Source organism: Macaca fascicularis, chromosome 2 (assembly GCF_037993035.2).
Source record: "Macaca fascicularis isolate 582-1 chromosome 2, T2T-MFA8v1.1".
Taxonomy (NCBI): Eukaryota; Metazoa; Chordata; class Mammalia; order Primates; family Cercopithecidae; genus Macaca; species Macaca fascicularis.
The window spans coordinates 162,072,330-162,086,892 of record NC_088376.1 but is presented as its reverse complement, the minus strand read 5'-3'; the positions used below and the strand labels follow the sequence as shown (position 1 = coordinate 162,086,892).

The window sequence follows — 14,563 nt, the reverse complement described above, 5'->3', positions numbered from 1 at the left end:
AGAAGGGAGAAGAAATAAGCAGAGGAGAAGAGAAAGAAGTATTTTTCCCTCTAACTTCCTCTGCTGGACTCTAGCAAAAAAGAAATCTCTGCTTAGTAATGAAGGCCACAGAGTGAGAGAAAACACAAGTCCAGGGTTTCATGTTACTTTTTCCATTTAATCAATCTTATTTTCTTGATGATATGTTTAATAATTACTTTAGCCATCAGTTATCTGCAACTCTAATAATACTGATTGCTTAGAACTTTTATCAGTTATGTACGTATAACTTAGTTTGGAACTTTTAGTTGTATGTGTCTATGTGTGATGTTTCAAACAATAAATATGATTAGTATTCACTTATATTAATCTTCTCTCTCTTGCTATTTTATAAGTGTCTTTAAGGAAAAGATGTTGTATGCTTCTTTTCTGCCTTTATATCTACTATAATTTTTCTCATAGTACTTAGTACTTTACCCAAGTTCTGCATATACTTTATTAATTTAGAAAGAATACCAAAGGTGTGGAAATGTGTGTGACATTAATTACAAATTCAGTCAGAAGATATTTATTGAGTACTTACTTTATGCTGGTCGCTATGCTAGCATTGGGAATAGAATACCTTGGGAAAAAGGAATACAGTCAGCCCTCTGTATCCATAAATTCCTTATCCTTGGATTCAACTAACTATAATGGAAAATATTTTAAAAACAAAAACAATTTTAAAACAATATAATAATTTATAATAATACAAATAAAAAGACAGTATAGTATAACTACTTACATATCATTTACATTCTATTAGTAAACTAGGGATGATTTAAAGTATATGCAAGGATATTCATAGGTTGTATGCAAATAGTATGCTGTTTTATATCAGGGACTTGTGCATCTGTGGATTTTAGAATCTGAGGGAGTGTGGGAGTTCTCTAACTAATCCCCAATGGTTACCGAGGGATGGCTGTAATTACTTTTGAATCTTATGTGACTCAAAACTGCAGAGTTAATCTGAAAATATAAAAGAAAATTTAGACCTTTCTTGCTTTAAATTGATTTAAATAGTATATGCAAGAGGGCAATACAGTGCAATGATTGACAGTTTTTCATAGTTAGACCTTGGTTTTGAGTTTTGTGACTTCAGCAGGTATCTCAGTCTCTCAAGACCTGTTTCAACATGTGTAAATTGAAAAATCAATACCCTTTTTTATAGGATTAAATGAGATAATGTGTATAAAATGCTTGCCATGGGGTTTGGCAAATAGAAAGCCTTCAGATGGTAGCTCTTAAATTATTTTTTTAGTTGGCTATGTTAGGAGGAAATAGGACTTCATCTTATCAGAAATTACATTCTGATATGGGTCAGAAAAAATGTTTTTAAAGTGTTATTAGTATAATAATTTTATATCAGAATAGTCTTTCTTTGGAATATAGAATGATATAACTTATCTACTTTTTCCCCCTCTACTTGTTTTTAATTGTTATTTTATTAGGCTATTCATTCAATTGATTGGCATCATGAGGGCAAACAGTTCATGTGCAGCCATTCAGATGGTAGTTTGACTTTATGGAACCTGAAAAGCCCAAGTCGCCCTTTCCAGACCACAATTCCACATGGTAAGATGTATGCTTTCAAAAGAAATAAACACTGACTACTCAGTGCCTTGACTTGAAGTAAGATAGATGGTATTCATGTGTTTGGTAGAAAAAGGTAATAGGACATAGCTTCTGGTTCTAAATACCCCTTTTATGCCACCTACAGATCCCTACATTGTACCCCAAACTTTCCATACTTCCCTTCTTCCTGCCAACCCACATCCCTGCTTTGTAAGCTGTACTTATATAGTGTCCCAGCCAAAAGTCGGATAATGGATGGTTGATATATCTGAGGCAGAGGAGATAATACAGGAAATTTTGTTGCTTTTAAGGGTTGAGGAGCCAGTGAGAGAATTGCACTATTTAGATCTGACTTTCAGACTTAATTCCTATACTGCTTTATAGTCTATTGCTTTCTAGATTCTCTACTTGTTTCCATTTCTGCCATTTGATTCCACTAAGTTATGAAGACTGTGGTTTTAATTTTAGTTTTTACTTTTCTTTTTGGGTTCCACATTGAAAAGAGCATTTTAATCCTAAGTGAGGATTTTAATCTTAATCAAGAATTTATATTGGAACTGTATACCTACCGGGGAAGAATAAAAAATTCAAATATATAAATATGTATAATTCAGATGACTAAATTATTTGATAATATTGGTGATTATCTGAGTTCTATGTTTACCTCATACCGTTGATTATTTGTAATAATAGATATGTCAGAACCTAACAGTTGATCAAAAATATTCTATTTTACAGTTTCTGAGCATTTGTTATCATGTCACATTTGGAAAATAGTGGTATGTTTTCTGTAATGGGTGACCCATAGATCACAAGCATTCTTAGAATTATTTCATGATGTGTCTCTGCTATTTTTTTGTACCATGATCACTTGCTCCATCAGTAAATGATTAAATTATTGCAACATTCTTCCAGGATGTAAATGTTTTGGCCTTTAGCTGGTTTACTTAGAGATTACTTTACATTTCAATGCTTACTTAGAGATGCTTTATTTAGAGATTGCCATTACAGAAACCTTGGATAGATATTAGCTATACATACCAATCAGGATTAACTATTTATTTATATGAGAGGCAATAGGTTCTCTCCACACACCCCGAGTTAACCCCCAATTCTCATGCCTTTTATTTGTAAAAGTGTAATATGAGTTAGTTATAAATTTTCTACTTACTTCCTTATGTTCTTCTCAAATATCAGTTTCTATTAGTTCTTTTGGCTAGACTGGACATTTGATACTTTTATTTTTTTACCATATCCATATTTATTTCATCAGTTTTGATTGTTTTCTATTATTCTGGTTTTCTGTTGAAATAAAGTTCTATTTACAGGTTGTTCAACACATCAGCCTTGATGTCTTTTATAATATGTAAATCAGATTATGTTCCTGTTGCCTCACAATAACATAAGCACCAGTGATTTTGATAATAGAGGCATTTATTGTCATATCTGTTCACATTCTTTGGGTTTATTTTTTTTCCTTTTGTTTTAGCCATTGTTCTAAAATAAAACTTTTCTCTAAGTACCATTTTAGATATATCCTACAAGTTTTTAAATGTAATATTAATCATATATAATTTTCATTAATATTTAGTTTGAGATATTTTCTATAATTCCTATTATAATTCTCCTTTGACCCCCATTAGTTATTTAGACATGTGCTTTCTAATTTCTAAACATTTTCATATTTATTATTTGTGTTATTATTATTAATAAAAGATGGGTCTTGCTATGTTGCCCAGGCTGATCCTAAGCTTTTGGAGGCCTCAAGTGATCCTCCCTCTTTGACCTCACAAACTGCTAGAATTACAGGTGTGAGCAACCACACCCAGCCTTAATTTCTTAGCATGTTTTTTTATGATGGATTTTGAAATTGTAGCCAGAGAATATGACATAACTAGTTCTACAAAATTTACTGAGATTTGCTTTATAATCAGTGCAGAGCCAATTACCATAGCATTCTAAGTGTGCTTGGGAAGAATGTACATTTTCTAATTGTTACATAAAGGTCAAACTTGAAATGGTGTTTTTCATTTTGTATGGTTTAAATCTTTGCTAATTTTTTGTTTTGATATTTCAATTCTTAGAGAAGCGAGTTAACATTTCTCTTATAATGAATTTTCCTTAGTAATTCTGTTCATTTCTGTTTTACTTTAAAAAACAAATAGGTTAAGGTAGTTGATGGTGTTTTTCAGATTCCCTGTAATTGAACTGATACTTGTCTAGTGCTATCAATTGCTGAGAGAGTGGTATTAAATTTCCTAATATGATTATAGAAGTGCATGCTTCTCAGTTTAATTCTGCCCATTTTTGCTTTATGTATTTTGAGGATCTATTATTAGGCATCCATTACATATCCTATAAAGAGCATAGCCCACCTTTTGTATACACAGATTCTTCACCCATAGATTCAACAAAACCAAAGATCAAAAGTATTCTGAGAAGAAACAATTAAAAATACAAAAATTTAAAATAAAAGAAATAAAAAGAAACAATACAGTGTTAAAACTACTTGTGTAGTGTCACACTGTATTGCGTATAAGTAATCTAGATATGATTTAAAGTATACAGGAGGATGTATGTAGGTTATATGCAAATATTATGCCATGTTATATAACAGACTTAAGCATCTGTGGATTTGGGTATAGGAGGGGGAGTCCTGGAATCAGTAGATACTGGGAATAACCATAGTTGAGTCTTGTGCTTTTATCTAGTCACAGAGTTCAGTCTATTAATATTAAATGTAATTACTGATGAGATTGAATTTTAGCCTACCACTTCATTATCTGTTTGGTGGGTCCTGTCATATTTTTCCTTCTTTTCTCTTTTTGCCTTCTTGGGGGTTATTTCAATTTAATTTAATTGAAATTTTAATTTAAATATTATAATTTCATTTCTATTATAATTTCATTTTAATTTAAATATTAATCTAAGCATTTTATTTTCACATATTTTTTATTGGTTGCTCCAGGGATTACAATATACTTCCTTAACTATTCAAAGCCTATTAGAGCGAACATTGTGACACTTCACATAAAATGTGCAAGTCTTGTAACCATATAGATCTATTTCTCTTCCCCTACTGTCCTTTATGCTACAGTTATCATATAGTACATCCAAATATATTGTTATAATTTTTGGTTTAAATAGTCACATGTTTTTTTTTTAATTAAGAGGAAAAATAGTCTTTTGAATTTTCTTTGCTATTTGTAATTTGCATTTGTTCCTGAAGATACAAGAACATTATTTAATTTTTCTTTTTTTAAATTTTTTTTATTGTATTATTATTATTATTATATTTTAAGTTCTAGGGTACATGTGCATAACGTGCAGGTTTGTTACATATGTATACTTGTGCCATGTTGGTGTGCTGCACCCATCAACTCGTCAGCACCCATCAACTCATTTTAGGCCTAGTGGAAATGAATTCACATAGCTTCCTTTATCTGGAAGTTCATTTTTGTTTTGTTTTGCCTTTTTTTTTTTTTCTTTTTTGGAGGCCATTTTTTTGGATTTAGATTCCTGAACTGAGAGTTTGTGTGAGCATGCGTGTTTTGGTTTTAAGGTGATGAACACTTTATATGATCTTCTGCCTTCCATAATTTCTGAGTGAGGAATCTGTAGTAGCTTGAATTTTGCTTCCTCTTTATGTAATGTGTCACTTTTCTCCAATTGCTTTCAAAATTTTGCGGGGTATCTTTTATTTTCAGCAATTTGACTACTTTATGTCTAGGCTTGGTTTCTTCAAGTTCATTCTGTTAAGGGTTCTACCAAGTTTCTCATATATATTATATGTGTGTGTATATATATATATGATATATAATTTGCTGGGTCATCAGCTGTTTTACTCAAGATTAGCACTGTTGATGGCATTGTTCTTATAGCTGATGCTGCTGTTACTGCAGACATCGATTTTTCCTGTTCAGTGGTTTCAAATATGTATTTATGGTTTCAAATGTGTATTTTTCAGTTGCAGTGCTACCAGTTACACATGCATACATACACACATACATATACAACACATATCTACATATATGATATTAAACCAAATCCTATCAAATACTTAATAGCGAAAATTTTGCTCAGAAGCAGGACGGGGTGTCCACAATTACCACTTTTATTTAATATTTTCCTGGAAATGCCAGCCAATATTATTAGACTTGAAAATGAAATATAATATTTAAAATTTTAGAAAGAGTATTCAAAATTTTAGTTACTTTTTCATAATGCAATTAGACAACACAAAACAAAAATGAATTAGGAAAACTATTACATGCAACAGTAGAATTCTGTACACAAAACAAACAAAATATAATGGATGAATAGAACCATTTTAGATCACAGCACCCACAAGAATACATGGGAATAAGCCTTAACATACATGTGAAGTATTATTTCTATACGGAACATACAACAGAAAACTTGAATAAATTAAAAACATACCATATGTATGCATAGTAAATTCAACATTATGAAGACGTTGATTTGCCACATATTACTTTGTAAATTCAGTTTGTCCCCAAGAAAAATAATTACAGGGTTTTCCCTGACAAAAACGAGCAACAGGGAAAGGATTCCCTATTTAATAAATGGTGCTAGAAAAACTGGCTAGCGATATGTAGAAAACTGAACAGGACCCCTTCCTTATACCTTATATAAAAATCAACTCAAGGTGGATTAAAGACTTAAACGTAAGACCTAAAACCATAAAAACCCTAGAAGAAAACCTAGGTACTACCATTTAGGACATAGGCATAGGCAAAGACTTCGTGACTAAAACAACAAAAGCAATGGCAACAAAAGCCAAAATTGACAAATGGGATCTAATTAAACTAAAGAGCTTCTGCACAGCAAAAGAAACTATCATCAGAGTGAATAGGCAACCTACAGAATGGGAGAAAATGTTTGCAATCTATCCATCTGACAAAGGGCTAATATCCAGAATCTACAAGGAACTGAAACAAATTTACAAGAAAAAATCAAAAAACCCCATCAAAAAGTGGGCAAAGTATATGAACAGAGACTTCTCAAAAGAAGATATTTATGTGGCCAACAAACGTATGAAAAAAGGCTTATCATCACTGGTCATTAGAGAAATGCAAATCAAAACCACAATGAGAAACCATCTCACGCCAGTTAGAATGGCAATCATTAAAAGTCAGGAAGCAACAGAAGCTGGAGAGGATGTGGAGAAATAGGAATGCTTTTACACTGTTTGTGGGAGTGTAAATTAGTTCAACCATTGTGGAAGACAGTGTGGCGATTCCTCAAGGATCTAGAACCAGAAATACCATTTGACCCAGCAATCCCATTACTAGGTATATACCCAAAGGATTATAAATCATTCTACTATAAAGACACATGCACACGTATGTTTATTGCACTATTCACAATAGCAAAGTCTTGGAAACAACCCAAATGCCCATCAATGATAGACTGCAGTAAGAAAATGTGGCACATATACACCATGGAACACTTTGCAGCCATAAAAAAAGAATGAGTTCATGTTCTTTGCAGGGACATGGATGAAGCTGGAAACCATCATTCTCAGCAAATTAACACAGGAACAGAAAACCAAACCCTGCATGTTCTTACTCATAAGTGGGAGTTGAACAATGAGAACACATGGACACAGGGAGGGAAACATCACACACTAGGGTCTGTCGGGGGATGGGAGCAAGAAGAGGGAGAGCATTAGGACAAATACCTAATGTATGTGGGACTTAAAACCTAGATGATGGGTTGATGGATGCAGCAAACCACCATGACACATGTATACCTATGTAACAAACCTGCACTTTCTGCACATGCATCCCAGAACTTAAAGTTTAATAACTAATAAAAAAAGAAAAATAATCACAGGGTTTTTAAAATTAGATGAGCAAATATGTAGCTAAGATAAACACAATAGGAAAATTATTTAAACAAGGAGTAATGGTTAATTACAGGCAGTTTGGAAGGTTTGGTGCCCTGAATGATTCTTACTGAAATAAATAAAATGGTAAATATATCAGGTTTTTTTTTTTTTTAATTTTAAATGTCATTGAGATGGTAAGCATGAAAATAAGGAATCTAAAGACTCCAAAAGAGAATGTTAAACTAGAAACTCTGAGAGATAAGTAAGTGACAACAGATTTTGTTCTAAATTATCTGCTATACTTTGGAGAGCTTCAACTTCATTCTTTAAAAAACAGGTTTATTGAGATATAGTTCACAACAGCAATTTAAAGTATAAGCTTCAATGATTTTTTTAATATATTCATAGTTGTGCAATCAACACAATTATTTTAATCATTTAATAAATTTAGAACATTTTCATCACCCGAAAAACCCCATACCCACTGGCAGTTCATTTCCATCCCCACTCCTTCAGCCCTAGGTAATCACTAATCTTTTTCTATCTCTCTATAACTCCATTAAAAAATGAGTGAAAGACCTGAATATACATTTATCCAAAGAACACATGAAAATGGCCAACACATACGTAAAAAGGTGCCCAGCATCATTTATCATCAAGGAAATGCCAATCAAAACCACTATGAGAAATCATCTCACACCTATTAGGATGACTGTTATCAAAAAGTCAAGAGATAACAAATGTTGGCAGGTATATAGAGAAAAGGGAATCTTTGTAAACTATTGGTGGGAATGTAGATTGTACAGTCATTATGGAAAACTAGTAGAGTATGGAGATTCCTAAAGAAATTAAAAATAGAACTAAGATAAAAACCCAGCAGTCTCTCTTATGGGTATGTACCCAAAGGAAATGAAATCGCTACCTTATAAAGTTATCTGCACTCCCATGTTCATGACAATATTCACGACAGCCAAGATATGGAAACAACCTAAATGTCTGTTGACTGATGCATGGATAAAGATACCAAGCTATTTAAATACAATGTAACATTATGCAGCCTTAAAAAAGAAAGACATTCTGTCATTTGCCACAAGGTAGCTGAGCCTGGAGGACATTATGCTAAGTGAAATAAGCTAGACACAGAAGGAAAAGTATTGCATTGTCTCATATGTGAAATTTGTTTAAAAAAGTCAAATATACTGAGATAGAGAATAAAACAGTGGTTACCAGGGGCAGGAGGGCTTGAGGGAGAAAACAGGGAGATGTAGGTCAGAGGATACAAAGTAGCAGATATATAGATAAATAAGTTGAAATCTAATCCACAGCATAAGGACTAAAGTTAATATAATTGTATTTGAGAGTTCTGCTAAGAATTTTAGCTGCTTTTGCCACCAAAAAAAGGGTTAAATATGTGAGATGATGGATATGTTAATTTGCCTTACTACAGTAACATGTTTATCATCTATGTACATTCCATAACATCATGTTGTATACCTTAAATATATACGATCAAATTTATTTTTAAAAACCAAGTGTTTCAGCTCCAGGTAAGGTTTAAAAAAAAAAGTGTATGCCTTAAAAGTTTGGAAGTTCCTTTAGTTTGTATATGAATGTTTTTTCATCTTTTGCTAATCTCTAAATGCCTCCATTTCACCCACAGTATTGAAAGATGTTTTATCTGCATATATATAATTCTGCGTTGGGAACTATTTTCCCTCAGCACTATGATGATATTATACAACGTTTGCCAGGCTACCATTTTATTGTTGGAAGTATTCAGTCATATAATTTTCATTCTTTTGTGGTGACATCCTTTCTGTGACTTCTATTACAATTTTATCCATACTTTGATGTTTTATGATTTCATTAAAGTGTGTCTAGTTTGGACATCTCATTCCTTATCCTGCTTTTGTTGTAGGAAAAACTGGTTCTTATCACACGACCATGAAATATTAGGCTCGCAGACACTTTGAAGGGTGAGAAGAGCAGGATTTATTGGGTGAAAAGGAAAAACAGGGAAGCAAGGACTCTCAGCAAAGTGAGAGTCCTGCTAATAGACTTCCTGTCTCACAGATTGAATCCCAGGTTACTACCCCCAAACAGAAGAGGTCAGGCACCTCCCAACTGCAAATGGTGTGAACTTCCTGAGGCTCCATCCCAGTGGGCATTCCTCCCAGTGTGCAGGCCGGTTGGAGATTCTCCAGGGATCCCTTTATACTTGGCTTGTCTCATTTTGGAATACATTGGGGTTTTTTGATCTATAGATTTATATTTTTTATTTGTCATGAAAAGTTACTGTTATGTATTCTTTAAATATTGCCCCTGTTCCTTTCTATCCTCTTCTCAAATGTATTTTAGACATATTAAGCTTTTCTTTTTTATTTTTTGGAGATAGGGTCTGGCAATGTCACCCAGGCTAGAGTAAAGTGGTGTGATCCCAGCTCACTGCAACCTCTGCCTCTTGGGCTGAAGTGATCCTCCCACCTCAGCCTCCTGAGTAGCTGGGACTACAGGTGTGTGCCACCACACCCAGCTAATTTTTGTATTTTTTGTAGACACAGATTTTCACATGTTGCCTGGGCTGGTCTCAAATTCTTGGGCTCAAACAATCCTCCAACATCAGTCTCCCAAAGTGCTGGGATTACAGGCATGAGCCACCATTCCTGGCTTTCATATATTTCAATATAATGTTTTTTTCTGTCTCCTTGCTTTTCTGTACTGCATTCTGAGTAATTTTTTTCAGATATAACTTCTTTCACTAATTTTCTCTTCAACTATGTATATTCTGCTTTTTGTGAAATAAATTTTCTTAATTTCTATAATTAGTTATTTCTAAAGTTAATTTTGCAGATTAGAATTTTACATATTCATAATTTACAAATCTAATAATCTTTTGGTCTTTGGATTAATATCCTTTATTTCTTTAATCGTTACATACACATGTCTTCTATATTCTGGGTCTAATTATTCTAATGTCCATAGTTATTGGAAGTATAAAGCTGTTTATTGTTTCTGCTGATTTTTATCATAGTGTCTAACTTCCTTTTAGTGTAATGATATTGGGTTGAAAGCTCATTGCTCAATATTAATACGTTGAGTAGGATTAAATTGAGGATTTTGAAAGCTTTTTTTTCAAAGAGAGTCTTCTGTTGCTTCTCTGACTTACTTTGAGATGAAACAAAACACAATATCTGCAACTTACTCTCAACTCAGAAGTGAAATAATAGCATATAAAGAGAAAGAATATGATAAGGCAATTGTGAGAATAAACAACTAGAGAACTTGGGTAAATGGCATAGAAGAGTTTTTTTTAGTAAATTTTCCTTAATTCTATATCAAAATAAAACTGTTCAGTAAAAAAATGAAGAAGCCTAAAAATATGCCAGACTAGGATTAGCAGTCTTTGGAGGATACCATTTCTGAAATAAAGGAGGATATGACTCTTGGAGGCCAAGTGGTAAAGAGAAACAAAGAAGCAAGCATTGATAATAGAGGGCCCTCCAGAAACAAAAGAAAATTACAAAATCAGAATACATATCAACACCTTCACACACACATAAATGAAGTACAATGAATAAAACTGTACTTTGCCAAAATAAGAAGTTGCTCTAAATCTAAGAAATATACAAAGCTAACCTAACTGCTATGTGTTAATTCTGGTCCACAAAGAATACACACTTCAAATTAACAACTGTTGGAATCCATCCTCATTAAAAGATGTTATAAAAGAAAAAAGTAAATAGAGAGTAAAGATATTTTAACTGCTAAAAATTATCATCAAAAACAACCACAGGTAGTTTGGGTTTCGCCTTCTAGATGTAGACCTGGAAAGAGTATAGCTCCCACTTTAGGGAAGTGGTGTCTGCCATTTCTGAGGCTTGAATAGGCTGTTTTCCCCTCACAGTGTAAACAAAACCACCAAGAAGTTCAAACTGGGTGGAGCCCTCCTTAGCTCAGCAAAGCCACTAAAGCCAGACTGCCTCTCTAGATTCCTTCTCTCTAGGCAGGGCATGTCTGGAAAAAAAAAAAAAAAAGGCAATAGCCCCAGTCAGGGGCTTACAGATAAAACCCCCATCTCCCTGGGAGAGAGCACCTGGGGGAAGGGGAGGCTGTGGGTGCAGCTTCAGCAGACTTAAATGTCCCTGCCTTCTGACTCTGAAGAAAGCAGCGGATCTCCCAGCACAGCATTCAAGCTCTGCTATGGGTCAGATAGACTCCTCAAGTGGGTCCCTGATCCCCATGCTTCCTGACGTAGAGACACCTCCCAGCAGGGGACAACAGACAACTCATACAGGAGAGCTCTGGCTGGCATCTGGCAGGTGCCCCTCTGGGACGAGCTTCCAGAAGGAACAGGCAGCAATCTTTGCTGTTCTGCAGCCACCACTGGTGATACCCAGGCAAACAGGGTCTGGAGTGGACCTCCAGCAAACTCTTGCAGACCTGGAGAAAAGAGCCCTGACTGTTAGAAAGAAAACAGACAAACAGAAAGGAAGAGCATCAACATCAACAAAAAGGACGTACACTGAGAAACCCCATCTGAAGGTCACCAACATCAAAGACCAAAGGTAGATAAATCCACGAAGATGGGGAAAAACCAGCACAAAAAGGCTGAAAATTCCAAAAACCAGAATGCCTTTTCTCCTCCAAATGATCACAATGCCTTACCAGCAAGAAAACAAAACTAGGCCGGGCGCGGTGGCTCAAGCCTGTAATCCCAGCACTTTGGGAGGCCGAGACGGGCGGATCACGAGGTCAGGAGATCAAGACCATCCTGGCTAACATGGTGAAACCCCGTCTCTACTAAAAAATACAAAAAACTAGCCGGGCGAGGTGGCGGGCGTCTGTGGTCCCAGCTACTCGGGAGGCTGACGCAGGAGAATGGTGTAAACCCGGGAGGTGGAGCTTGCAGTGAGCTGAGATCCGGCCACTGCACTCCAGCCTGGGCGACAGAGCGAGACTCCGTCTCAAAAAAAAAAAAAAAAAAAAAAAGAAAACAAAACTAGATGGAGAATACATTTGACAAACTGACAGAAGTAGGCTTCAGAAGGTGAGTAATAACAAACTCCTCCGAGCTAAAGGAGCACACTCTAACCCAATGCAAGGAAGCTAAGAACCTTGAAAAAATGTTAGAAGAATTGCTAACTAGAATAACCAGTTTAGAGAGAACATAAATGACCTGATGGAGCTGAAAAACACAGCACAAGAACTTCATAAAGCATACACAAGTATAAATAGCTGAACTGATCAAGCAGAAGACAGGATATCAGAGATTGAAGATCAACTTAATGAAATAAAGCATGAAGACAAGATTAGAGAAAAAATAATGAGAAGGAATGAACAAAGCCTCCAAGAAATATGGGACTATGTGAAAAGACCAAACCTATATTTGATTGGTGTACCTGAAAGTGAAGGAGAGAATGGAGCCAAGTTGGAAAACACTCTTCAGGATATTATCCAGGAAAACTTCCACAACCTAGCAAGAAAGGCCAACATTCAAATTCAGGAAATACAGAGAACACCACAAAGATTCTCCTCGAGAAGAGCAACCACAAGACACAATTGTCAGATTTACCAAGGTTGAAATGAAGGAAAAATTGTTAAGGACAGCCAGAGAGAAAGGTCGGGTTACCCACAAAGGGAAGCCCATTAGACTAACAGCAGATCTCTCTGCAGAAACCGTACAAGCCAGAAGAGAGTGGGGACCAATATGCAATATTCTTAAATAAAAGAATTTTCAACCTAGAATTTCATATCCAGCCAAACTAAGCTTCATAAGCAAAGGAGAAATAAAATCATTTATAGACAAACACATGCTGAAAGATACTGTCCCCACTAGACCTGCCTTACAAGTGCTCCTGAAGGAAGCACTAAACATGGAAAGGAACAATCGGTACCAGCCACTGCAAAAACATACCAAATTGTAAGGACCATCAACACTCTGAAGAAACTGCATCAACTAATTGGCAAAATAACCAGCTAGCATCATAAAGACAGGATCAAATTCACATGTAACAATATTAACCTTAAATATAAATTGGCTAAATGCCCCAATTAAAAGACACAGACTGGCAAATTGGATAAAGAGTCAAGACGTATCAGTGTGCTGTATTCAGGACACCCATCTCAGGTGCAAAGACATATATAGGTTCAAAATAAAGGGATGGAGGAATATTTACCAAGCAAATGGAAAGCAGAAAAAGCAAGAGTTGCAATCCTAGTCTCTGGTAAAACAGACTTTAAACCAACAAAGATCAAAAGACACAAAGAAGGGCATTACATAATCGTAAAGGGATCAATGCAACAAGAAGAGCTAATGATCCTAAATATATATCCAACCAATACAGGAGCACCCAGATTCATAAAGCAAGTTCTTAGAGACATACAATGAGTCTTAGACCCCCACACAATAATACTGGGAGACTTCAACACTCTACTGTCAACAATAGACAGATCCACGAGACAGGAAATTAACAAAGATATTAAGGACTTGAACTCAGCTCCAGACCATGTGGACCTAGTTAGGTCACCAACCTATATATATGCAACCAATACAGGAGCACCCAGATTCATAAAGCAAGTTCTTAGAAACCTACAATGTGACTTAGACCCCCACACAATAATAGTAGGAGACTTCAACACTCTACTGTCAACATTAGACAGATCCACGAGACAGGAAATTAACAAGGATATCCAGGACTTGAACTCAGCTCTGGACCACATGAACCTAATAGACATCTACAGAACTCTCCACCCCAAATAAACAGAATATACATTCTTCTCAACACCACATCGCATTTATTCTAAAATTGACCACATAATTGGAAGTAAAACACTCCTCAGCAAATGCAAAAGAACAGATATCATAACAGTCTCTCAGACCACAGTGCAATCAAATTGGAACTCAGGATTAAGAAACTCACTCAATACCGCACAACTACTTGGAAACTTAACAACGTGCTCCTGACTACTAAGTAAATAATGAAATTAAGGCAGAAATAAATAAGTTATTTGAAACCAATAAGAACAAAGACACAATGTACCAGAATCTCTGGAACATAGCTAAAGCAGTGTTTAGAGGGAAATTTATAGCACTAAATGCCCATAGGAGAAAATGGG

The 14,563-nt window shown here is 35.0% G+C and overlaps 1 protein-coding gene across 6 annotated transcripts in view; it reads left to right on the top strand.

Annotated features, from left to right (window-relative positions):
* STXBP5L (syntaxin binding protein 5L) overlaps positions 1-14,563 on the top strand; it is a 478,212-nt gene that overhangs the window by 221,395 nt on the left and 242,254 nt on the right. For all 6 annotated transcript variants that reach the window (XM_005548039.4, XM_005548040.4, XM_074033375.1 and 3 more), the window contains one exon: positions 1,470-1,593. In XM_005548039.4, coding sequence (XP_005548096.1) covers positions 1,470-1,593 — 124 coding nt within the window. The remainder of the gene's footprint in view (positions 1-1,469; positions 1,594-14,563) is intronic.